This window comes from Mesocricetus auratus, unplaced genomic scaffold, assembly GCF_017639785.1.
Source record: "Mesocricetus auratus isolate SY011 unplaced genomic scaffold, BCM_Maur_2.0 Super-Scaffold_100027, whole genome shotgun sequence".
NCBI lineage: Eukaryota > Metazoa > Chordata > Mammalia > Rodentia > Cricetidae > Mesocricetus > Mesocricetus auratus.
This window is the reverse complement of record NW_024429208.1, coordinates 10154222-10180998: the sequence shown is the minus strand read 5'-3', so window position 1 is coordinate 10180998 and position 26777 is coordinate 10154222. Positions and strand designations below refer to the sequence as shown.

General features: G+C 48.7%; 1 protein-coding gene across 6 annotated transcripts in view; it reads right to left on the bottom strand.

Moving 5' to 3' along the window:
* Window positions 1-150: 150 nt before the first annotated feature.
* Window positions 151-26777, bottom strand: part of Dip2a (disco interacting protein 2 homolog A) — a 78435-nt gene continuing 51808 nt past the window's right edge. For 4 of the 6 annotated variants that reach the window (XM_013113918.3, XM_013113920.3, XM_013113919.3 and 1 more), the window contains 21 exons: window positions 26264-26400; window positions 25300-25380; window positions 24459-24586; window positions 20848-20962; window positions 18990-19191; window positions 18152-18261; window positions 17993-18073; window positions 16561-16684; window positions 14394-14515; window positions 14142-14253; window positions 12677-12786; window positions 11820-11950; window positions 10641-10809; window positions 10163-10333; window positions 8696-8725; window positions 7721-7782; window positions 7430-7487; window positions 5842-5916; window positions 3507-3681; window positions 2615-2738; window positions 151-1977 (listed from right to left, as the gene is read on the bottom strand). In XM_013113918.3, coding sequence (XP_012969372.1) covers window positions 1725-1977; window positions 2615-2738; window positions 3507-3681; window positions 5842-5916; window positions 7430-7487; window positions 7721-7782; window positions 8696-8725; window positions 10163-10333; window positions 10641-10809; window positions 11820-11950; window positions 12677-12786; window positions 14142-14253; window positions 14394-14515; window positions 16561-16684; window positions 17993-18073; window positions 18152-18261; window positions 18990-19191; window positions 20848-20962; window positions 24459-24586; window positions 25300-25380; window positions 26264-26400 — 2570 coding nt within the window. In that variant the 3' untranslated portion in view covers window positions 151-1724. Of the gene's footprint in view, window positions 1978-2614; window positions 2739-3506; window positions 3682-5841; window positions 5917-7429; window positions 7488-7720; window positions 7783-8695; window positions 8726-10162; window positions 10334-10640; window positions 10810-11819; window positions 11951-12676; window positions 12787-14141; window positions 14254-14393; window positions 14516-16560; window positions 16685-17992; window positions 18262-18989; window positions 19192-20847; window positions 20963-24458; window positions 24587-25299; window positions 25381-26263; window positions 26401-26777 lie in introns of all 6 variants that reach the window. The other 2 variants (XM_005070734.4, XM_021227520.2) reach the window with 2 other exon arrangements.

Genomic DNA, 26777 nt, shown 5'->3' with positions numbered 1-26777 from the left:
TAAATTGCCTTTCTTACACTTTAGTGTGTTTTCCAGATTTTATATGATAGCATAATTGTTTTTGTATTTCTGAAAGAAATAATGCATAATAAAATACATCCTAGTTGGGGAAAAGTTTCAAAACCCTTTCACACATTTCAAAATGCAGAATTACAAAGTCAATAGCTTTTATTAACATGATATAAAAAATTAGTGTGATATACAGAATTCCCAGAGAGTAACTTTAAAACATTTTAATATGATTCTTAAAATCTTAACTTACCAGATACGTTCTTACTGCCACTGAGTTTTTAATACAAAAAGTTTACAAGCGCTGCTTACTATAAAACAACAATGTTGAGACTGTGGATAGGTAGTCCGTTCTCAGTCATCCACTGTGAACCTTCATCAGTCTGCTGCTAAGCCTCTGACGCCAAGTAATAGTGACATGGATTCTGTACACAATTATAACAGAGTTATTAAGATTCCAGTATGTTTCCACATACTACACCACATGATACCGTGAGCAAGAGGGCTCCTGCACACAGCGCTTTCCAAGGGTGAGAGGAGGACCAGTTAGCTGGACTCACTGAAGAACGAGTCTAGGCTAACTCTAGAAAAATCTAGCTGTTTCTGTGAAGTAGGCATGATTCATAAACTTCTCTACCCTTGAGAGCCCCTAAACCCAAACAACTTGATAACATTAATCTTTGATTAGTCATATAAAAATAATCTTAGATTCATGCTTAACTTCAAATTCTTCGAAGTATCTAAAAGATTTTACATTCTCTTTTCTGACTTAGGTACAATATTAGATCACTTGGATTTCAAGTTTAGATAAAATAACTAAAAATGGTTTGGCCAAAATTTTATAGGCACATAACTAAAATGCAAAGCCAAGAGGTTGCAGTGGCGCCCATCCTAGAGAACCAGGCTCCCATGGCGACTCAAGTGTGTGGGAGACCCAGCTGGCACGTGGGTCAGACCCTAGGATGTCACTCGTGCTTCCAGACCTGCTCATAAGAATAATTACGTATACTTCACGAGAAGAATTAATATTGTGATGTCTTGAGAACTTGCAGTTTAAATGTCACTAAGTTATAGGCTAGGAAAGTGATTTTCAATTAAATGCTGGTTTATCTTTCGGAAATAGATCTAACAGTCCAAATGGCACTTACTGAGCATTAGTGACAACACACGCAGACAAACAGGCACACCTGCTCCAATAATCACCGGGAAAGGAAGCTGTGTGGCTCAGCGGAGTCTGTGGGCGTAGAGATGGGGCGGGGGCTGCTCCTTTCATCAGCCCTCCTAGGCAGGTGTGGCTCAAAAGTTCTCTCCAGCATAGACTTTACATATACGTTTGTTGTTACAAGTGGGAATAAATAATCAGGAAATTATATATTTAGGAATCAGGAATATTTTTTAGCCTAAAAAAGTGCAAGCTCGCAGCATAGCAGAAAACAGCCATGATGTCAGCAATGTCCGCAGCATGACACCAGGCCTTTCCCTCCCTTCCCGGTCACTCATGTTTTGGTAACTATACTCAGCAGACCCAGAACATTTCTTTAGTTGGTTCAGACACGTTCTCACATGACAGTCGGGATGCTGCTGAGAGGATCTGAAAAGCACACGCAGGGTGAACTGAGGAAGCCTGAAATCCCATCTCCCGGGACATCGACAGTGCAGCTCATCTTTGCCTTACACCTCTGCCGGCTCACACACCCAGCTCTCTCCAGCCACGCTCACATATTGTAGGCCACGTAGATGGGGTCCAGCTGGTCAGCCAGGAAGCCGTCGCGCAGGTGCATGCGCTGCTTCTCACCCCGAGAGTTGATGGGGATCACTCCAGGGTCTACGATGACCACCACCCCCACCACAAGGTAGTGTTCCTCCAGCACGACATTGGTCACCAGCGCTACCAGGTCCAGGGCATCCTGCTCCAGACCGTCCAGCTCCACCACTACCACCAGCAGATTGGTCCAGGTGAACACGGCACTGGAGGAGAGCAGACAGTCACAGAGATGGACAGCACTGGGAGCGAACAGATGCTTGGGAAGCATGCCAAAGTTGGCCAAGACACCTCTTACATTCCTTGGCACAGCACTCCTGTTTAACATCATTTATAATCTTAAAGTCGGGCTAACTGTGCCTTATAGGAATATCTACTCTAACTTTCTCAATAAGAATCAAGAACAATCTGGATAAGAATCAAGAGCAAAGCTGTGCTTGTCCCAGGGCAGGCTCTCTACAGAGTGAAGATATCATGGCTCACCACTGTTTAAAAAGAAAATTACACTTAACCTAGGAATACTCCCAAATGAGAACAGTGGCCATCTCACATTTTGCCTGTGTGATGCTGAAGATGGCTGTGTGATTCAAACATGACCAGGAAAAGGAAAAGACAGGGAGGCATTCTCTGATGCTGTTTTGTAGAAATGTATCTAGAATAGGTAAGAGGCGCAGGGCCTTCTGGGAGAGCGGTGAGGGCAATCCAGCTCACCAGGGACTGCAACTGTGCGGGGGCTGTGCTCATGGTGGAATAGCACCCGCCTGGTGCTGCCCTTGGGTGCAGCGCTCATGCCCAGGGAGCAGCTGGATAGACAGCATAGGGAATGTCTCCGTCAGCTCTTACCATTCTGCAATGCTCCGGTGTGCACGGATCACGGAGGTTTCTATGTCGATGGGGTGGTACCGCATGCCTCTCAGCTCAAGCGTTTCATCCAGAGACCCAACAACATACAATGCATCGTGTCGTTCTGCAAACATGAGCATGTGCATGCTTAGGAAGCATGTCACACAGCGAGGACGCCAACCCTCTGTGTGTGAATCCTACCGCTTGCCCTGTGCCACACGGAGGCCCTGACACCAATATCTCTTGGCTCTTTTGCTTCAAGCCAAGAGGGCTGATGGTGGTCAACCATCTCAGCAGTTACAGCAGTGTGTGTGTGTGTTAATATATTTTAAATAATTTTTAGCTACAGCATGGTATAGCAACCATAGGTTACAAAAGTTCTGACTCCAGCTGTTAGGCCTGCAGGGACCACACCTCTGGGCAAGCATCACAGCTTGTCCTCACCAGAGTGGAAAGGGCACCTCGTATGACTGGAGAACCACACAGAGCACACCATCAGGGTGGAAAGGGCATATACTAAAGAGTCATATACTGAAGAGCATGCCATGCTTATAAAGAGTGCAATTTCTGGGATGGCTTTGTCACTTGGGAGGAACCTCATGGCATACGGCCAAGAGCTGCCACCACCCTCACACATATCTTCTGCAGAGGTCAAGGGTCTGAGACTGGGAGGGGCAGCAATGGAAGGAGGAACAGCAACACTCACAGAAAGGTGTATTGGAGCCTACGCTTTACCCTACCCTGAACAACACGAATTACAGCCAGTGGTGTACACATGTGCGGTACCAGGTAATCAAGGGCTCCCGAAGGGGAGGCAAGGCTCACAGGCTGTAGCAACAGAGTCCCCAATCCCCGGCATGCTGGGGCAAGGCCTTCACCGAGGAGCTCTTACCTCCACTGGCATCAGTCAGCTCTGTCCTGCGAAGAAAGCCAAGGTAGCCAGTCCTTGCCCAAATGGTCTGGGTGTCTCCAAAGCTCAGCCGGGCGCTGAAGTGGTCAGCATGAAGCGTCTCCTCCCCATAGACCGTGTAGTAGCCAGTGGCATTGTGGGGACTGCTCACCCAGATCTAGTGGACAGGGGCAGTCAAGAAGACAAGCAAACCACTGAGTACAAGATAACACCAAAAAGGCACGGGCAGCATTTCCAGCGTCTTATTTTGTGAACCGGATACAGCTACAAGCATAGAGAGCAAACACAAACATGACTACTCACTAATTCTTTTCCTTCTTCCTCCCCCCACCCCTCCCCTCCTCCTTCTTTTACACAGGGTATTGCTATGTAGCTCAGGTTGGCATCCGATTCATTCTTTTTCTTTTTGATTTTATGAGACAGGGTTTCTCTGTATTGTTTTGGAGGCTGTCGGTCCAGCCCGGCCTCGAACTCACAGAGATCCGCCTGCCTCTGCCTCCCGAGTGCTGGGATTAAAGGCGTGCGCCACCACCGCCCAGCTCAGCATCCGATTCATAATCCTCCTACTTCAGACTCCTGAGTGCCAGGATTGTATGTGTGTGTGCGCGTGTGTGCATGCACGCGTGTGCTCGTGCATGTGCATGTGTGTGTGTCTATGCCTAACATAACTTCTTCTAAAATAAATTGTTCCTTTGATCCAGGAATGGTATCTGTATGGCTCTGTCCTGTCTAGGTATGTTTCTGCTTCCATACATGAAATGACAGTGACAGTGAGAGAGAATGGGGTTAGTCTGTTGTTCACAACAGGGAAAGGTTAAAGTGCACTCTGTGTGGAGAGCACACAGCTGCTCACTCACTCATGCCTCACCAATGTAAATGGCACACTGGTGTCTACAACACCCCTGTGAACCTGTGGTCATGCGCATTCCTGCAGGATGCTCACAGATGAGTTGCTATGAATCCATGTATAGACCAAAATCTATAGGTGCGTGCCTGTAGTCCTCAATAGTGTCTAGGGGTCTCCTAGACAAAGCCCACCCAGAACCCACTGAGCTGCCCACACTAACAATGTGACACCGCAACTTCCAAAAAGAATCAGAAAGGAGGGAAGCCCCCATGAGGAGTAGGTCCACCATTCAGCTCAGACCTCCAGTGTCTTATTGGCACTCCCTTGCAGGCTCTCCTGCCGTTATCTGCCTAGTGCCCCCGAATAAGGGGCCCTACCTGCTCCCTCCCCATAAGTGAGGGGCCTTATCTTCCCATTGTACACAAGTGAGGGACCCACCCAACCAGCTCACTACAATGAGTAAAGGGCCTTATGCCCAATGCCTGTGAGTGAGGGGCCCAAGTGCCCACTCCCTGTGAGTGAAGTACTCCACCTACCCAGTGCCCACGAATGATGGACCCCACTTTCCCACTGTCTGTGAGAGGCTCCACTGGCCCACTCTTCATGCGTGGGGAACAATACCTGTTCACTTCCCATGAGTGAATGGTACACCTCCCTACTACCTGAAGTGAGGGGCTCCCCTGCCCTGTGATAAAGACACCCTATCTACCTAATACCTACGACAGACTGTGTGCCACAATTGCCTCGTGTATGGCTGAGGCTTTGGGACACCAAGGATTCTGAGCCTGGAATAAAGTCTTGTGTGACTTTGAACCTGAAGCCAGTGTTTAATTGTCACTGGGTCTGTGGATACAATGCCAAGTTTTAAGGAGTGGATGCCCAGTTCTGCCCAGAGCAGCTGTTTCTGTCCCATGTGACTCCTCTGGCACCCCAGTGTCCTCATAACTTGGTTGATGGGGAGACCCCACGAGAGGCCTCTTTCCCACATGCTATGAAGCCCTGTATACCAGCAGGGTCTGAGAGTGCAATGGAGTTAGGAAAGAGATGGTTTCTAGGGTTCTCAAAAGGCATACGGAAACTGGAAAGCAGCTGAGAACACTTGATGCTCTTCCAGAGGACCTGAGTTTGGTTCCCAGCACTTACCTCAGGTGGCTCACAACTGCCTGCAGCTCCAGGCCCAGGAAAGATCCCAGCCTCTGTCATCTACAGACACCTGGATGCACATGTGTGTGCACACGTGTGTGCGCCCACACACACGCACACACACAGGGAACATACACACACACACACACACACACACACACACACATACACTAAAGAATAACAAAAATAGATCTTTTCAAAAAGACATCTGGAGTACCAAAAGGTTTAGAATCCCTGAACGCTAAGGCAATTCTGAGAGGAGGAGAGGGAAGCCAGGGTCTGGAAGGCTCTCACACTGGTCCGTACCCAGCCTCCAGCAGCACTCACCTCGCCCAGATGTGAGTCTCCGAGGGGCCCTTTGGTCTCCGTGTGTGCAATAATGACCTTCACTCCTGGGAGGATCTGCAAGGAGGGGAGCTGTTAAAGGCCTGGGTGAAGAGAAACCTCCCAGACTTCTGATTCGGTGGCACTGGCAAGTCCTATCCCTCACACACCCTTCCCGTTCTGCCGCTGAAGCCGAGGAAGCTGATCAGCAGGACTGGCTGCAGATCAGGAGTTTAGTAGCGTTTTACAAGAAGAGGCGCTGACAGAAATACAACGTGAATCTGAACAAAACGGCCCCGGTCCTGAAAATGGGCCCTGTCTTCTTTACTGGGAGGGCGTTTGGGGATCCTGCAGGTGCTCCTCTGTCAGCTTCACTGCCAGGCATCTATCAGTGGGGGTGTTCTAAACCCGTGAGCTACTCTGTGCAGACAGAGGCAGCTGAGGGGCCGTGTGCCCTGCTGAGCTTACCGCACTCAGTTCTGGAACCTCTCTGTGCTTGGATCAGCTCCCCCTGAAGTCCAGTCACTGCTCTGTGTCCCCAGTCTCCTCATGAATGAAACAGAGGATGATAAAGTGGCCCTCAGAAGTGAAGAAGGGGCTGCAGGGACGCAGGGACTGATAACAGCTAGCAGGCCTGGCCTTGTTTGACACCGCTGAGCTGTCTGTCTCCTGACATACTGAGGAGAGAGAGCCTCTCCTCTCTCCCTCTGTGGCACACCTGCATCCTGAAACCAAAGGACTCAGAACACAATTTCTCCAGGCCCATGTCACTCCTGCGAAGCAGCTTGTAAAAAAAATTATGGTGCAGCCACATATGAACAAGGTGGATACAGGTATAAAGAGGCTTCCTATGAGTAATGATTGTTAGTATTCAGGCATCTATACTGGCCTGCCCTTTGGGGTTCTGACAGGATACGTCTCAGCTGCAGCCACGAAGAGCATCACCTGTGCCTATTCCTGCCTCTGGGGCTGAAGGACGTGTAGGAGCCTCTGATCAGCCTGGGTGTGAAGAGGGTGCTGTGCAGTTGGGCAGGCAGCGCGTGCGCACTCACCGGCCTGGCTGACTCCCCGCCTAGTCACCCTTCCTTGACCTCTCCTTGCTTCTGAGGATGCTGGCCTTCCCGGGTTTGCTCTGCCGACCCCACACTGGCTCATATTTCTATGTGGGCAGTCTCAGGCAGACTTAGCCCTTCCCAGCCCTCTGGAGACTTCTGGGGGCCTTACTAGGCCAAGACTGGCTTTGATGGCAATCTCTTCTGTGTGGGCCCTGGTGGGGCCTCTTCTCTACTGTCACCCTGGATGAGAGTGTAAGTTCCTGACACCTCCAGTCCAGGATCAGGGCTACCCTCTGTGACTGGAAGTGTGAGGGCCCTTGTCCCTACCCACCTCACGCCTGCCACTGTCTGCAAAGAGGCTGTCCCTTCTCTGCTTCTGTACCCGGGCACTCCAACTATGGGCTCTACGCGCCGCCGAGTATCCAAATGTCTAATTTCTCATTTCTAGGCTCTTCTGTGGCCAATCCCACTCCCCAAATGGTATCACAGTCACGAGAAGCATGCATCCCAGCACTGTTCACAACAACTTCTACTACCTTTCCAGACTCCATCAATGGTAGACTATGCGGAGAACCCCTTTCCACCAAACGAACTCTAAAAGTTGACAAAGAAAAGAAAATCAGAATAAAATTTACTCCATGGTAATTTCTACAAGGGCAAATCACATGTGCCCAAGGGAGCCCACAATGCCATTTCCTGGTTGCAAGTGTCCCGGCCTTGGCCAACATTACTACCACACAGGACGCTGGAGACACCCAGCCCAGACAACCCCAGCCTACAGCACTTAGCGTGTGGACGAGGCCATGCAGACAGGGAGGGGGCTGTACCTGTCGTGGCGCAGGGCCCGCATGTCCACATAGACAGTCGTGGGATCTGGGCCTGTTGTGCCCTGGAAGGAGAACAACAGGAGAACTTCTTTCAGAATTTCTGTGCTCTGCCCAGTTTCACAAAGCGTGGCCATGTGGTAGCTCCTCCCAGGCTGTTTCTGACACCCGGAGAGAAGCTGTGTATCTTGCAACCAGTCTGCGCAAGGGCTCATGGTCCCCATGGCAGAGCTGATGCTGTCCATCCAAACATCTACCTGTCTAATGACAATGAGTGAGACACTCAGTAACTGAATGAAAACATCAAATCCTGGGGTTTCTATGTCAGTTCTGATTAGTTTCCGTCCCTGCTGGCCTCTGCTGTGTTGAAGCAACACTGCAGATGTGGACACCTTCACCCAGTGTCAAGTCAGGGCCTGGAGTCTCACTAACTCTGCTAAGGACTAAGTACTGCAGAGGCTCAGAGGAATGTCTTGCTGTCCGGATATACTGGACAGTGTTGTCCCTTAACAAGGTTTACTGTTATTACTACATTTATTTAATGGTATGTGTTCATGTGCGTACCCACATGCCTAAAGCATGTATGTGGAGGTCAGAGGACAACTTGGGGAATCAGTTCTCTTCTTCTACCTTGTGGGTCCCCGGGACTAAATTCAGGTCAATCAGACTTGGTAGCAAGCACCTTTACCGGCTGAGTCATCCCACCCCGCTGGCCTGGTCCCCATCATTCCCTGAAGCATCTAGACAGCATGACCTCTCACTAGCCTCTGAAAACTTTGCATTTGGTTACAAAGGAGCTCATGTAAAGTCAGATCATTCTCATTGTGGATAAACTAAGACAGTAAAAGAAAACACGTATTCTGGAATCCACCAGAAGATCACATGAACTTAAAGAAGCAGGGTGGGAGTAAGGAGCAGGAAGGGGGGGTGACAGACATGGAGACATCAGCAAGGTTGAGGGCTAGGGCAAGGTCCTACCTGCTCAGCTAGTTTTCCCAGCCTGTTGGGCTGACAGAGGCCAGGGCGGCCAGCAGAGGGAGACAGGGAGGAAATAGCACAGGAAACAAACAGAAGGCCACAGGCCACATGAGAAACACCGTGAGAGAGAAGAGCACATCACTGTATCTTAAAGAGCAAACACAGATCTGTCATTACAAGTTCTGCCATTGCGCGTGGCACCCACATGCTGACACACGAGGCGGATGCCTTCCCATGCACGGCGTGGGGGCACCTTCAGAGCCAGATTCAGGGTTTCCTGACCACAGTCACCAGCTTGCTCGTCAATCGCATCAAGCCGGGGTCCCCAGTCTGCTGTGGCTACACAGTCATCTGAAACTTACAACAGTCTCGGGCAGAGCCTGTCCCCAGACGAGAGGACACCAGCAAAGTGAGGTGGGAAACAGGGTGATACCTTTTAGACAGGTGTAGACTCTGGGGCCAAGGGACATGCAGCCACCAAGGGAATGAATAGGGCACAGGCTGAGGGTGTGCTTCGGGAACCCAGAAAGGGTTGCCGGGGTTACAGCATTTGATATGTCAGACAGCAGACTGCTTTTTGCCTTTAAGAAATGCTTAGGAAGAAGTGAAATAGAGACTAGTATAAAAATCAGAAAACGGGGTAGCTACTGAAAGAGCCTCGTGATACTGGTGTCGGTTCTATAACTTCTAAAACTTTTTAGATTGCTACTTTAGTAGCAGTCCTAAACTAAAGTGGCCAGTAAGAATTATCACCCTTATTAGTGTTCCAAATTAAAATCTGCACATGGGCCAGGTGGTGGTGGTGCACGCCTTTAATCCCAGCACTCGGGAGGCAGAGCCAGGCGGATCTCTGTGAGTTCGAGGCCAGGCTGGACCGATAGCCTCCAGAACAATACAGAGAAACCCTGTCTCATAAAAACCAAAAAAAAAAAAATCTGCACATGTATGACATTTATGTATATGTGTGTATGCATATATATGTACCTAAATATATACATTTTTTTTAAAGCAGAGTCTCTCTATATAGTCCCAGCTACCCTGATTCTCACTGTGTAGATCAGGCTGGGCTCAAACTTATAGAGATCCGCCTGCCTCTGCCTCTGCCTCTTGAGTGCTGGGATTAAAGGCATGTGCCACCACACATAGTTTACTATGGACTTCTTAGGAGATAAATTTTCCTTTTAAAGATTAGCTACACATTACATTTAACTTAGAAATGCTCATAGTTACCACAGTTACTGCTCAAAAACAAACTTTTGCTTCTGTCTAAATATTCCTGTTCATCAAAAAGAATGGAATATCTTTCTAAACAAAGTCCTCATGGTCCTCAAAGCTGAATGGTTACTTGGAAATGTAACATCCACAACTCCAAGGTGCAGACATAGATAAAGCCATGTGCTGATGTCACTCTAGGAACACGTTATTCTCTGGTGCAGGGGCCAGTGATCTTAGGTGCAGTCAACTTACCTGGAGGCAGATGGCCACATTGACCCTGCACCCAAAGGTGGTGCTCACAGCGCGTGCAGGGAGGCCCAGGTCTTTGAACAGCTTGGAAAACGACTGTGTCAATGAGATCCGGGGCCGTTCCTCAGCCACCACCATGCACGTGCGCACACATGACAGGTTCACCCCTTTCATCTGTAGAAGAGCAAGACGTCATTTCACAACACACACAGTCTGGGGCCCCCAGCGCCAACTAGGAATTTCTGTGGGACCCCCGTGGGCTCTGGCTGTAGATCTGGGCACAGAGGCAGGCTTGAACACAAATCCATTTCCTCTAGTTTTGCCTGCATCCGGGGAATTCGGAGCATAGATGCACTGGTGAGAACCCTGGAAGGTCTACGGCAACCCTCTGCCTGTCTCCTCACACACCCTCCTGCCCACTGGGTGCACAGCTAGCTGGGAGAGAGGCCACGGTGGCTGCATAGGCCGGCTTGGCGCTTACCCTGAGGGCGTCTGTCTGTGCGCCCAGGCCCTTGGTGCACATCTCCATCACCGAGTAGGAGCAGAAGGTAACGCGGGCCTTATACTGGCTGACGGCAGACAGCCAGAGGGACACGTTGCTCTCCAGCTCCAGTGGGGGAACAAGCACTGACTGGTGCCCAGAGTAGACGCTGTGAGGAGAAAGGCAGTCGGAAGGGAGCCAGCGAGCCAGGCCCCAGGCATGCTTGCTCCTGCCTCGAGTGTACCGTTTCTCCAGCCTGAATGGGCACAAGTCTGCTCTGAAGTCAGTGGGAGTTTAGCGGAAACGCGCTGTGTGGTGCGGTCCTGCACTCCACCCAGACAATCAAAAGCATCAGGAAGCGACGTGGGGAAGTCACTTCCTACTCACAGAGGTGGATCACTGCTTTTTAGTGTTTGAATGAACCAGAAGATTCTTCCCAGTCACCATTTTTTTTTCCAGTTTGTTTGTTTGTTTGTTTTGGTGCCCCTCCCACACCCAACGCCTGCACAGGGTTTCTCTGTGTAGCCTTGCAACTCACTCTGTTATCCAAATTGGCCTGGAACTCACAGACATCCACCTGCCTCTGCCTCCCGAGTGCTGGGATTAAAAGAGTGAGACACCATCGCCTTCTTCCCAATCACTAATAATAGACAGTGTTTGTATTTAATGAAAGAATACTCTTTTCCCTTTTTTATAGGATGATCATGTGTGCGAGGTGTGTATGTGGGGTGCATTAGCACAAGTCAGAGGGCAAGCTCAGAGTCTGTCTCCTTTTACTCTTATGTGGGTTCCAGGGATCGAACTTGGGCTGCCAGATTTGCATAGCAAGTGCATTAACCTTCTGAGCCACCTGGCTGGCCTCTATTTCTTTTTCTTTTCTTCGTTCTTCTGTTTTTGAGACAGGGTCTTACTATACAGGCCTAGCTGGCCTGGAACTTGCTGTGTAGACCAGACTGTCCTCAAACTCAGAGGTCCGCCTGCCTCTGAATACCAAGTGCTGTGACTAAAGGCATATGTCACCATGCTTGACTACGTTTACTCTTTTATTAAGTGTAAACCCCGATTCTGACCAACAGACAAACGCCCATTCACACTCCTTAGATTCCTTGACACTCAAGAAAGCACCCAAGAACCACATGGGCCACACAGGCCCCAGGAGCAACGGCTGCACGCCCTCACCTGCACAGACACCACAGTGCAAAGCCGAGGCCACAGTAAGGGTCCAGGCAGATGGCGATCTGCCGTGAGGGGTACAGCTCACACTGAAGCTTTATGGAGCGGCACAAGGCACTTGTGGCTGCGTGTGACATCTGCAGGAGGGAAGAAAAGGCCTGCTCAGGGTTGCGGGGGAGGAAAGGTTAAAGGCCGTGTCTGCTGTGCACCGTGGCTGGCTGGGCATGCAGTTCCCCGGCACCAAGCACCAAATTAACTTCTAAGAAGATGGTTGGCCCATTCCTCCAGAGAACATGAGTAGTACCCACAAAAACTGCACACAGGAACCTCTGAAACCAGACTGTACGGCATTGACTAGCAGTCTAACTGCACTATTACAAAGTGCTTTGCTTGTTTTATTTACGTGTATGAGTTTATGTACACCATGTGCATGGCTGATGTGCACAGAGGCCAGAAGACGGTGTCGAATCCCCTGGAAGTGGAATGACACGTGGTTGTGAGCCACCTGAAAGAGGAGCCAGGAACCCGGCTCCTCCGGAAGAGCGGCGAGCGCTCTTAATGCTGAGCTCTCATACCAGTTGCTTTAAGTGTATTCTTAATCACATTAAATGAACTCAGCGAAGTCATCTTGATCTAGAGACCAGACAGTACCATAAAAAATATGCAATGTTCTCAGGTGTCTGAGTTTTTGGGCTCCATCAATATTTAACATAAATTTTAAGACACAGTATTATTGCTTTGTGCTTTGGATAAGAAGCATCTGCCTAAAGCTACAACCCACATCCTTCCTATTAGCATCCTTACTCCTGCCTGTTCTCTCAGTGTCCCCAGGATGTTGACAACAGGAACCCGTGAGGTCCTACCTTTACTCCCGCCAAGATCCCAGTCGTCGACACACTGAAGTCCAAGTACGCAAGCACATCTGGGGAGGGTGGTCTGAAAATGCTCGCTACCTTCTTTTTTGGAATGTCATCTGTTAAGTAGAAGACACCAGTGACTAATGTCACACAGCCTGCACAAGTAAAAGCTTCGACTTCCCCGGAGAGCCGGGGGTGGGGTGGGGTGTCCTGTTTGCATGTGGGAAAGATCACTCTTTGAGGAGAGATCACTGGTGCAGGCTACCCAAGGCTATTCTGTAGGTGTGGAGCCTGGATGCTGAGGGGAACAGGAGAAGAAATCACTCTGCTGCTAAACGGGAAAGGCCGGAGTGCTGAGGCTGAGCCAATATTGCAGAGGCTGTGGCAGAGCCATGAGAACAGCCAGGCAGACAGATTCTTGGGGTGTGTGTGCTTCAGTGTATGCGGTAAATGCTGCTGTGTTTCAGTGTATACGGTAAACGCTGCTACTGCCTGCTGTGCAGATGGGCACGGGTTTGGGTTCAACAGGGCAGGGCTGCCCTCTTGAGACTGAAGGGTTCTGTCAGCTGGGACACGGTACCAGTTCCTCACTCCTGCCACAGTATCAGGCACACGGCTCTATTGGTCTCTGGTTTCCACACAAAGCAGAGCTTCAGAACGCAAGGGTGTGATGGAAAAGGAAAGGCTCCCTCCACTCAGGAGCCAGAAATCGGTCCCTAGTGGTGCTGGGGGCCTGCTAGGCCAAGTAGTCGACATCTGCGAAGCAGGGTTGCCCTTAGCGGCCCTGCTGACTCAACCATAAGACACAGCTTCTTCCCAGCTGGTGTGAAGGCATCTCAGGGGACATGATGGCACTCATCAGTGATAGTGACAGGGGTTCCAGGGGGTGCACAGTGAAGACAGTGCCAAGCTATGTAGACAGGTGCCAGCTAACTATGTTGGCAGGAGGCAGTGGGACTAGGATTTCAGCCCCTAACACGAGCATGGGGTCTGCTGATGGTGGGCCCGGAGTGGAGACCTCATATCCTAGACAGGGAGCCAGGCCATATAAGGAGTGGTCCTAATGCCCCACCAACACTGTGCCTGCTCTGCCAGGTAAACACAAGACGGCATCTTGCCATTTACACAAGCTGAACTAGTTATCTGAACATTTAGTTTTTCAATATGTTATTTTATTATGTGTATATATGTATTCCAGAATGTATATGTGTGCACTGTATATTCAGAGCTCAGAAGAGGTTACTGGATCCCTTGGTACTGGAGTTACGGACAGTTCTAAGCCTCCATGTGGGTGCTAAAAACCACATCTCAGTCCTCTGCAAGAGCAATGAGTTCCTAACCACCGAGTCCTCTCTCCAGCTCTCCAATGTCTATTTTTTTGTATGTCAACAGCATAATGCCAGCAACGGAAAGCCTCCAGGAAAGAAAGCAATGGTTTGTCTTTGCAGGGGCAGCTGTTGGAGACACGTACCTGTGTCTAGGATGGTTGGCCAGGTCCTGACATCTACAGCGGCAGCTGCTTCTTTGGACTTGAGCAGCCGGGTAATGGCCTGCGTGCTAAGGACACATGCAGACTTGCTGACCTGTGTCATATGGAAGCAAGAACCCAGGTAAGCTGTAAGCCTGGCCACTCATCTGCACACCACTCTGCAGAGAAGACCACGCGTGACAAGCGCCGTGGCCCCGCCCAAGAGGACACGGCCTGCCAGGAGGGAGAGCGTACCTCTACAATCATCTTCACAGTGGGCAGTGTGGTGCCAAGGTTCTGGGGGTGTGGGGGTCGCACAGTGACAGGCACACAGCCACAGTACAGGCAGCCATAGAACGCAGCGATAAGATCAACCCCTGGGGAGACAGGGCGACACGGTCAACACTGGGTTCAAGGGTACAGGTATCCAATCTCAGGTCTGATGAGGACAACCTAGAACATCTGTCCACAGATAGGAAAGGGACAAGCGGGTGTGATTTCCTTTTGATACAGCCATGGTTAACTCTACATGATCAGGTTGGGGCTCACCAAACCTAGCGCTGACAGTATGAACAGAAAGGAAGGTACCCCAATCCTGGAAGGGGGCCTCAGGGGGGCCATGTGGGAGGGGGGTCACATCAGGTGCTCACACACTGCAGTAGGGAGACCCTTGCCCTGTACAGCAGCAGTACACCTTTGGCCCACCAGACCCGGATGTTAGAAGGGCTGGGCAAGTCTGCATACACAGGCTTAAAGGGCATCCTTGGGGATAAACTGCTTGCAGTGGAGGGTCCCCAGACACCACACCAAGAGGAGCCATTCCTTCAGATATTTAGCAGTCTATCTCATAACATATTAAAATGCATTAGAAGGTGATATAAATAGAAACCGGAATTTCTTTTTTAAAAAAACCAGACATGAATAGAAAATTTAAAAATTCGTTTCAAGATAAAGATGCGGCTTGAAGGTGGACAAGACCACAAAGTCTTAAGATAAAAGATAAGGGTGACATTTACAACTGTGAGTGGGAAGGAGACAGGGGGGAGGAAGTGTCAGCTGCTAAAGGCGGCTAAGGACGCACAGCCGGAAGGAGCACAGAGCTTGAAGAAAAGCAAGGGATCAGAAAGCACGGCGGGAAGACAATGACTCAGGAAGCCCCTCGGATCAAAAGACATGGAAGGCTCACATTCAGAAAGACCCTGGACATGAAACTACTGAGCAAGAACAACCAACACTAGCTCTGCAACATACTAAACTTTGAAGACAGGGGAAAGCATACGCTTGTCATGAAGGCAAACCCAGCAAGAGGTCTGCACCCACTGGAGAAACGGGACTGTGCTAGGAACAGTGGAGCAATGGTTTATCACATACACCAGGGCTTTCTATGTAGCATACAGTGAGTATTGACCCCACGTGGCTCCCTAAGGAATCCTCCAGGAAAGGAGTTTCAGGAAATAGCTTCCTGGGTACTGAGACAGATGCGCTCAGGGGAACACACATATGGCTAGTGTCGTACTATAGACATGGGACGATGTAAAGGGAGAATGAAGTTTAGCAACCACTGTCTGAGAAGAGCATCATCTGCTGCAGCCCTAATGAGAGGGTGAGCAGCACTTGTCCAGCACGTGCAGGGTCCAGGCTTGACTCCTCAGTTTACCATGGAAAACAATGGGTGGGGGACGAATGAACACAGGCCAAAAAGTTTGACTTGTTCTTTAAAAAACTCAGCAAGGTGCCTGAGGTACTATCATAACTATTTTGAGAATGCTGTATGTAATGAGGGATACAGTAGAAAGTATAATAATAGGACATTCCAATCTTGGTAAGTCCTAAAGCAGTGGTTCTCCCAACCCCTTTGCAGGTTGAATGACTTTTGTGCAGGGGTCACATATCAGATCTCCTGAGGAACAGTCCTATTTACATCATTATTCATAGCAGTAGCATAATTATAGTTATGAAGCAACAACGAAAATAACTTTATGGCGTTAGGAAGGTTGAGAACCACTGTCCCAAAGAATCAGGGGCCTTAGAGTGGGAAAGCGATCTTAGAGAAGAGGCTTAGTGAAACACTATCGCTTGGACTTGAGTTGGAAGGGACAGTAGGAACCAGGAGCTCTCTAAGAAACACAACGAAGCTTCGAATTCTAGCTCTGCTCATAGCAGCCAGCAGCAATGACTGCCCCTCACCTCACCCCTTGTTCTGAGATGTTGGGTCTGGAAGGGTGAGAGTCTAGCTCTAGAGGAAGACACACGGGGGTAAGCTGAGCACTTGCCAGCCACCCTGACAGCAAAAAAAGCCACCAAGGCCACTAGGGACAGAGGTCCCACCCAAAGGACTCTTAGTGGCATTGGCATCACAAGAGGAAGAGGGGACTGAGCTCAGTTTCCAAAGGCCGGGAGAGGGTCTTGAGTGTGCATTTACCTGGGGGATAGACCAAAGCCACGTGGTCCCCAGCATCCAATCGTCCCTTCTCCATCAGAGCAGCAGCCACTCTCTCCGCCCTTTTGTGCAGCTGGATACAGGTTGCAGTGCTGGTGACTGTGCCCTGGAGAAGAATCAAGTTCGTTGGTGCGCTGACATCCTCAGACCCAAGAGTATCTGCTCGGGAACCTGTGCGCATCCGGCTGCACACTGGGCTCCTGTGGTCAGGAATCGGATTATGTCAATGCTAGGCAATGCTAGGGTCTGTGTGACAGATGAGGGGTGGGCATCTCTGAGTGGTCCAACCTGAGCCTAGAAGGGTAAATACTCGTACCTGACAGAGCTAAAGACTGTAAAAAGGCAGAATACACATGCCGGGGACTCATCCGAACCCTGAATCTTTTCCCGGGACCTGTCTCACGGGCTTCCCCACTCCGAGCCTGCAGGACATTGCCCTCTGGCCTGTCCAGAGCCGGCACTCCAGCACTTATGCGTCTCTCCTCCAACCCCCACAGGCTGACTACATCTGACAATCACTATCTGTCAGCATTACTCAGAATGCAAGTATCGGCTGGATATTTATTGAGACACACCAGGAAGCAAGACAGCCTCTCACATAAGAAACGAGTTTCTGCAGAGAAGATTTTGCTACTGTTTAAACACAGTGGGCATCGATAAATGTCTCTGTGTGGCTTGAGCATGGAGGCACAGTCCTGTGCCTGCACTTGAAGCTGAGAAAGGAAGATGGAGAGTTGAAGGCCAACCTGGCATATGTACCAAGATCCTGTCAGATAGAATTAAATAAAAAAGCAAATCTTTGAATGAGCCAAGAGTATCAGGGCCTAACTTGCATTTTCCAAGACTGTGGTACCTGCCCTTTGTGACAATAATCGAGGTCTCTTAAAGCATGGTTGGTATGCCTGGCAGGGATCACACAAAGTCTTCACAACGCTTGCTTCTGTAATCTTGCAGTGTGAGGATTATAGAATCTCCTTTAGATTTCAGACTTTCTGAGTATGGCTCAGAGTATTAACAGGTGTTCATGCCACGTGACACCGCATGTCTCAGTCACAAAGGAGAAGCAGCTTGCAGCAGCAAACAGTATTTGCCATTTCAAAGATCTAAGCAAATGCGCCAAGTCTGAACACATACGTTTTACCACATAAACATTTCCTTTTAGCTCATAAACCAAGTGTTTACACAGATACAGTTCCTAATAAGAAACCAGAGCTAATGAGAATTTTTCCAGGATAATATAAAACCAACAGAAAGACTTTCTGTCAACTGCGCAAAGCATGGGTCTCTACAAGAAAATCAACAGGCAGAAAGAGCAACAAAGGGGACCAAAACCTAATAGCATTCTATTGTCCCAACAAAAATAAGGAGGACTTGGAAATGACAAGCTGGAAAGACCCCCATTTCCCGCACTTACCTTGGCATTCAGCAGCAAGAACAGCGGATGGTCAGGAGTGGTATGAGCTCGCCACTGCAGCACATCCGCCAGGAACAGGAACTGCACACGGAGAGGATGGTTTGGCATCTGCACAGAATCTTGGGTGTTACCTGCCCCCCACCAGCAGCTGCCCAGTACCTTCCGAGCCTGGTCACTGTCCTCCAGGTGGGCCAGCTCTCTCCCAGAGGCCTGAGCAATCCTCTTTCCAGCAACCAGGTTCCCAACAACCATTGAGGCTGGTCCAACTTCTACAGACAGATTCCAGACGACAAGCTGGGAACTTCTAAACCATAACTGTTACATGACGCTACTTATGTATTAACACTTACTATTTCAAAACACACCTGAACTGGGTATTCAACTCTTTTCTTAAAATGTAAATGTTCAGATCACTCTTAAATACAAACTGTGTCATGTAACATAATTCTTGGGATGTTAACCAAATTATTAATGCTTTATATATTTTATGTATAAGTCAGAATTCTTGAAGCGTGATACTTAGTGATATTTTATGTGTTCAATAGTCAATAAAAGAAACTTAGCTTTTCCTATTTATGTAACCAAAGCAATGACAAACTGGATATAATAGTTACACTGGTCTTTACACTTAGTTTATGTTAAATCAGACACAGGAAACTGGCCCTTGAGAAACTTCCATTCCAGCAACCTAATGGCCACCAGAGGCTCCTTAGATTCCAGAGCCCACATCTGCTTATAGACATCATTTCTACCTCCAAGGAGCCACCCTTGAATTTACCATTAAAACTGGTCCTAACAGGCAGATAGAAACCAACAGGCAGGTGCACCATCAACATCCCCTTTTGTAGGAGCTGGGGCATATATACTGATCCTTAACCCCAGGCCCAGAGAGGCAGGGACTTACTATTGCAAGATCCAGAGCAGCCATGCCCCTAGCCAGGACTGCAGTCAACATCAATTCTAAGGCCAGACAGTCTTGTTATTAACGAAGACTAACCTGGCTGCTTCTGGCGAGGCTTGGGGAGGTTGGTGACACAGGTGTGAGGGCACATCAACACATTACACGGATGTAGCATCCCTTCCAGAAAGCGCTGCTTGGTTTCAGAAATGTGAATTCCTCCAAGAGGAGCCTTGGGCAAGGTGTTGGCAGGAACCAGGGCCAAGCAGTACACGCCCACCTGGTGGATGCTGTCGATGGCCTGGAAGGCAAGAACCCTGGCTGAGCACATGCTGCCAGCCCACTGTGAGGAGAGCTGGGAGAGGGTACCACACAGAACAGAAAACTGACGTGCAGAGGTCCAGGAGGCAGAGCGACCTCTAAACATCTCGTTAAACAATGAAGACAGAGAGTGCGCCTATTTCTACCATAAGACACAGAGTTTACACACACAAACACACAGACCTATGTAACTGCTTTTATTAAAAACACAAATCTCAGTAGCCACAAAAGCATGGTGAGGGCTCTAGGTGGGAAGAGGTGAACCAAAAATGGCAGAAGCTAGACATCCTAAACTTGGAATTATGTTTATATTTCAAATATAACCGACTTAGGTATAAAAAGCAATCCCTAATAACTGAAAGTAAACAGACTGTACTCAATCAGAATTGAGCTAGCAGCCTAGTTCAGAGGCTCGATTTAATGTGGCCTTAAACAGTCTTGATAGCTGATTCCCAGGGAGACTGTCCAAAGAGAGAAAGCTGCAAAATCATGTGAGCTGTTCCCAGCTCTCCTGTCTGGGGCAGGATAGAAACCACACTTGTGAGATGCCGGGGCCCAGTAGCCAGAAGTCATTGAAGGCTACTCCTAGCTGCTGGCCACTACATTGACAGGAGGACAGTGACTTTGACTTAAGAGGAAATGTATGGTCTTGAGTTTGAATAAGAACTCGCAGCATAAATCTAGGATACAGAGACTCTTACAAACAAGCTGGCAGATATTATTTTCTATTCTGTCTTCTGAAAAGGGCCAGGATGACGACTAAGCAATAACTAGTGAGGACTGCGTGATAACTAGTAAGGTCAAGTTCACAGACAGTGGCCTCCGATATCCCACTCAAGACTGGCAAGACAGGTACTCTTGTGTCTGGCCTAACTCTTCCTACTATGGCCTCAGAGACCTCAGGCTCTGTCAGGAGGCTCCCATTGACCCCTGAATGATAAAAGTCATGGCTACAACACATTGAAACAGACATTTGAACCCACTGATTCATGATGTAACAAACACGCCAACCCAGGGGACACCTTAAATTTAAGATGGACATCTTAAATCCATTCACCATCTTTCCTTCCTGCATGTCCTAGTTAGTGATGAAGAAGGACGGATGAAAACGTCACAGTGTGACTACCACAAAATCAACAGACAAGAAGCACAGGACATACGAGTGCCGGCAAAGGGGCACCCCGCACTCTGAGCCACCTTCAACAGGAGTCTCACCAGAAAACTGGCCTATTCCAATCAAGCCTCCAGACCCACTGAACAGGGACCACACAGACACATACGACATGACCGAAAAAGCATGGTCAAGCCAGACAGAGGAAACGCCATTCCACAACCTGTTTTCCTCAGAATCGCCACAAAAAATGACAGGGGTATCTACAGACCAGAAAGACCTTATCCCTACCAGTGTTGGAAATTCGTGCTGTTAATTTTAAGACGTGCTAACGGTATTTATTTATGCAGGTCACAGGAGGCGGAGCGATGGGAACACGGGGCTACTGTGTTTTGTTTACACTTGACAAATCTGAAACGCTCTCTAGCAGAACGAAGCGTGGCCTCTCCGGCTCGCGTGGCGCAGATACCCGGTTCACTTGTAAGTCTCCACGTGGCAAGGGCAACGACTGTCCCGCACACCCACCTGTAGCACTCTGCTCATCCACTGGAAACTGTCTTCCTCTGACGCGTCAGGCCGTTGCTCCGCCACCAAGACAATCCGGTCATCGTGCAGCACGGTCACGGAGAACACGGCGATCCTGGGAGAAGACAAAGCAAAGTGGCTACGCGGAAGGGCGGCGTTCTCCTCCCGGTGTGTCATACACATCCCTAATGGGAAACGCACAGAGTGACCTGTCGTCATCCTAACCACGGGAGCCACAGCCGGAACAGTTTCAATTCAAAAATGAAAACATTGCAGTGCCGAGCACACATTTTTAAAAATTTCTTTCTTGTTGTATTTACTTTTTTGTTTTCACATCCTGGCTGCTCTTTCCCCTCCCTCTTCCCCTTCCAGTTCCCCCCTCACCACATCCCCATTCCCCAGTCCACCCCTCCTCCATTTCTCTTCAAAAAGGGCAAGTCTCCCATGCATATATCCACTGCCATGGCATACCAAGTTGCAGTGAGACTAGGCACCTCTCTCCTATTAAGACTGGACTAGGATGCATGAATCTCACTGTGAAGGGGAAAACTTAATTCTAATGTTAATGTAGTATTTCCTTGTGAATAACTCTTTAAAAGTTTTACTTTGTAAACAAAAGATCAAATCCTTCAATAATGAGTTACTATTAATTGTGACTTGTTTCTACTACCTAACTTTACAGATTTCAACAAGTCCTCTTCCATTCATTTTTTTTTCATAAGGACTGGAGAGATGGTTCAGAGGTTAAGAGTACTGGCTGCTCTTCCAAAGGACCTGGGTTTGATTCCAAGCGTCTACATGGCAGCTGTAACTCCAGTCCCAGGGAATCTGACTCCCTTTCCTGGTCTCTGTGGGCCCCAGGCACACTTATGGTGCACAGGCATGCATGCAAAATACCCATGCACATAAAATAAAAACAAATTAACTAAAAAACACGTTGTCTACGTTTTCCTACAGCGTGAACATCGGGCAGCACTTGTGTCATCAGAGGAGCACTCTCAGGAGTCAGTTCTCACTGCCCGCCATGTAGGTTCCGGGGTTGGACTCTCTTCCTCTTCCTTTCTTGTGTATGTGCATGTGTGTGCGTGTGCACAGGCACCTTTTCCTTGTTTGTGTATGTATCTGCCTGTGGGTGCCTGTGTGCATGTGTGTGCATGTGCACGTGCACCTTTTCCTTCTCTGTGTATGAATCTGCCTGTGTGTGCATGTGTGTGCGTGTGAACATGCACCTTTCTTATTGTTTTGAACTAGCAAGGTCATCTCTATCTTCTCCCATCAAAGTTAAGAAGTTGGGTTTCCTCACCAAACCCCTCATACTAGAATATAACCACTCTAATTCTGTGTCATCTTAGACATATTTCCTTATCTTCTCCTTTAGCTAGAATAGCAACAAATTCTGTGACATAGGATACACACCCCACTAACATATTATTTTATTCAACAAGCTTTTCTCGGTGTTGTTTTCCTGACATTCTCCTTGTAGCATTCCTAAATTTACTTCCCTAACAGGTTGTTTAACTTTTCCAACAGCCATGACATTTATTGTGACAAAACTTCCACAATCCATATGCCTGAGATTCCACAAGTTAAAGGACAATATAGATAGGTACTGTGCTGTTTAGTTTTTTTGTCAACTTGTTACAGGCCAGGATTACCTGGGAAACGTCTACCAGACTGGCTTGAAGGCGAGTCTATTGAACAGTTTCTTAATTAATGATTGATGTGAGAAGGTCCAGCCCACTGTGGGTGGTGCCATCCCTGGGCATGTGGTCCTGGGTTATATAAGACAGCAGGCTGAGCAAGCCATGGACAGCAAGCCCGTGAGCAGTGCTCCTCTGTGCTCCCTGCTTCAGCTCCTGCCTCCCGGGCCCTCCCTCGAGCTCCTGCCCTAACTTTACACTGGGATAAACTGTGAGGTGTAGGATGAAAGAAACCATTTGCTCCCCAAGTTGGTTTTGGCCGTGGTGTTTACCACAGCAAGCTAGGCCAGGCACAAAATTTAGGTTAGAACTCGAAAACATCATTGCTTCGCCATCTTAGCAGATCAGTTCTGGGGTGGCTGGAAGTCTGTCACATTCGGCTTGGCGTCCCCATAGCTTACCAAGTAAGAACAGCTGGCCTCGCAGTCTAGAGCGTGCCAGCTTCCCAATTCTGCAGACAGCTCTGCAACTCCACACACACCCGCCTCCTGAGCTGCTAACTGGATTCCCTCCCTCTCCCCCATCCCTTTTCCTGGTTCTTTCAATTTTCTGCTTCTGTGTTCTAGAGTAGCTCCTCAACCTGACCTCTACGTTATTCATTATGCTCGTTCGTTGAGTTGCCTGTATTGCTCAGGTCCCAGGAAGGGACAGGCGGGCTACCCTGTCTGCAGAACAAACACACCCTGCATCAGTGAGTCACCTGGGCTGGCCTGACCTTACCAAGGCACTCGCCCAGGTACAGTAGGATGTGAGGAAGCCGTCTCCCCAACTCATTAAAACCAGGGGCATATACCCCTACTGAGAATCCCCCATGGACATCTCTACCTACAGCATCTGAGTTTCCACTTTAAGGGACAAACCATTGGTAAGGCATTTGTGCCCCAGGCTACCACCACCTTTTGCCCATCTGGTATGCCTCCCCAATTATTTCTTTAGTGCATGTTCAAAGGCAGGGCCTGGCCTGGCTCACAGGTACACTAACTGAAGAATAAAACTTTAGAGGTGGTTGGTTGGCCAGACCAAAAGGAAGGAGCTTCCTCTAGGACAAAGAACTCAGAGGATGGGAAGAGCTAGGCAAAATCCCTTCCACCCTTTCCCTGCTACGCCACAGGCCCAGAGGTACAGTCATCTGCTCAAGAAACAGAGAAAAGCTGAGGACACTTTTATTCCAGGAGCAATGGATATGTTGTGTCTCCCAAGACCTTATTAGAAAAAAGAATCTGCCCTCAGTAGTTCACAGAGTGGCACTGTTCTTTCAACCAGCATTCATGAGACAACTCACTTCTCAGCAGCTGGTAACCCTTTGTCCTTGTACCCAATCACATATTTGGACCTTACTCTATTTTTGAAAATTTTATTTATTTATTTGTTTTCAAGATAGGGTTTCTCTTTGTAGCCCTGGATGACCTGGAACTCAGAGATACGCCTTTCTCTGTCTCCCAAGACCATGATTAAAGGTGTGCACCACCATCACCCAGCCTCTTTTTGAAATTTTAATTAGTTTGTTTGTTCTATGTGGATATTTTGTCTGCACGTATGTCATGTGTGTACCTGGTGCCTGAGGAGGCCAGAATAGGGAGGGTGTTAAGATACCCTGGACCTGGAGTTACACCTTCCTAAGGGGTGCTGGAACCAAGTACAGGTCCTCTGGAAGAGCAGCCAGTACTGTTAACCTCTGACACAGCCTTTATTCTCTTATGGAACTGAACAAACTCTGGAAAATGAAGACATTTAACTCTGCTAACAATAACGCAAACCCTCTTTCTCTTTCTTTGGGTAACTTTTATGATAAACATAAATTTTCAAATTTTGCAAATTCAGGTTTCCTGGCTTTCCTCTACTACACAGACTTCCCAGATTTTAAGGACAGAAGAGAGCTGAAACCCTGGGGTAGGGACTACAGTGCATCACCTGCCTCTGTAGACAAACTTCATGGGCTCCACAGCCAGGGCGGTGGCTACAATGTCATCTGCATTATGTCTGCGCACTCCTACAACCATCAGTCCGTCCAGCTTGCCCACGACGAAGACCAGGTTATCCTGAGAAAAGGGTGTGGTCAGGCTTCGTGAGAAGGATTCGACAGGACAATCCTGTCCTCACACGGGGTCCCAAGAGTGATTGTATTCAGTAGTCGGTCAGGTGGAAGTGCCTACGTGGGTTAAGGGTGGTGCTGGAGGGTGGGAAAGGGGGTGTCAGGGCAAAGGGTTACAAAGTTGTGGGTGAGTAGGTGAAGGCCTCTGAGACTGCAACAAGGTAAGGCTCCTGGTGTGTTGTGTGGTCTGTGAGCTAGCCCATGAGCTAGCTGCAGCTACAGACATGGCCACATTATACTGCCGATACTAAGCAGCTCTTGACTGCAGAATCCACCATGGGAGCACTCCCCTCCTTGAGCTGTGAACCAATGTTTCTGGGAAAGGATAAATAAAATCATCTACCTGACAAAAAGGTGGGCCAAGGCGCTACAGAATGTATTCATTTTAACATATCTCAAACATCAGAACTAGGAAAAAATGATAAAAATGAAAACGTCTGTAGCTGGATAAGTGCTACATGCAGGTAAGGGACAGGCGGGGGACAGGTGGGGGACAGGTTGGGGGCAGGTGGGGGACAGGTGGGGGACAGGTGGGGGTGGTCAGCATGAAAGGCCAAGGCAGTGCAGGGAACCAAGGGACAAGAGGACATTTGCAATGAAGTGTTCCTTTTCTCCACCAACACTCTCTGCTGATGGACGGGTACAGGGGGTCATACTCACAGGCCCAATAAATCCCAGAAGGCCCGTCCTGGTGAAAGGCCGGTCAGACACGGGGACTCCATCTGCAGTGACCGGGACAGTCTGTCAGGACAGGGAAGAGGACATCAGGCAGCAGACAACTCAACGACTACTAGGAAGATAAGGTGGGCAGGCAGACCAAGAGTAGGTGCAGGCCTTCAAATGTCTCTTGGTGATGAAGCTCAGGGGGTGCAGGGTTTTAAAGACAAAACCCATAATGGCATCAGTGCTCGAGGGGGAAGGCATCAGCAAGAGAGCCAGGGCGGCCTAGTAGCGTCTGTCTTCTTGCAGAGCTCAGCAGTATTTTCCAAACACTACACGGCAACTATCTTTTATTTATACTTCCTCTTAATTATTTTTGTTTTGTAGCCTGCACAGACATTAATTGTTTTGGTTAATGCATTTGGACCACATGGGTCATGGACAGTTCCAGAAGCACTGCCAAGGTAGATGTGGCTACTGGAGGATGGAAGACTGAGAACTTCCTTAGCAGATACAAAATAGAGTTAGGGCAAGATGGTACCACCTTAGTCATTTCCCTAGTCATTTCAGATGGCACAAACCACCTGCAGTCCAGGGCTTAGTGTTCTATGGAAAAAACCTCCCAGGACACCTGGCCCTTCACAGCCCAATTCCTCATCTTGACTGCTCTACTGAGTGGATACACCACCTAAGCAGGACCCGAACAAGCCTCGTGTATTTGTATGCCTAGTTCCTGGCAGCACCTGTCCTTCTGAGACTTATGGATAACAAGGATCATAATGTGAACCCAGCTGAGTTCCTATTAATATCTTCTTGATGGCCAAAGCCATCTAGGCCTATGGAGCACATGAGTCGCTCTGGGTCCCAGTGGGCGTCTTGTAGGCCTCCGCTGCACTGTACCCTTGGGCCCATCAACACTCATGGGATTTGATTTCAAGATAAAGATCAGGAAAAGGATACAAACCTCAAATATATTCTTTGTGATTCCAAGCAGTCCATAATATGCCGTCCCAGTTGCAATAGAATTGACACAGATTTCTCCAATTTCATCAGTTTTACAAAGATAGGGGGCACCATCTACCTTCACAACACACGCACTAGCTAAATAGAGAAAAAAATTCAAAATCATCAAGGTATAGTCAAACAGATCATTCACAAAGGTTTACTTGCTCATATAGTTGTGGGGTGCTTTGTTTGTTTGTTTTGCTGTTTTTGAGACAGGGTCTCACTATGTAGCTCTGACTGGCCCAGAATTCTCTAGGTAGATCAGGCTGGCCTGGAACTCACAGAGACCCACCTGCCTCTGCCTCTCAAGTGATGGGATAAAAGGTGCACACCAGCATGCCTGGCATTATTGCTATATTTAAAGTTACAGAAACAAGACATTACATGTGCAGCAAGTTCTTCTAAGGAGGGTCATGGCATGGATAGTACTAATTAAGTACTCATTATAAGCAGTGTGAGGGCTAGGGTTATAA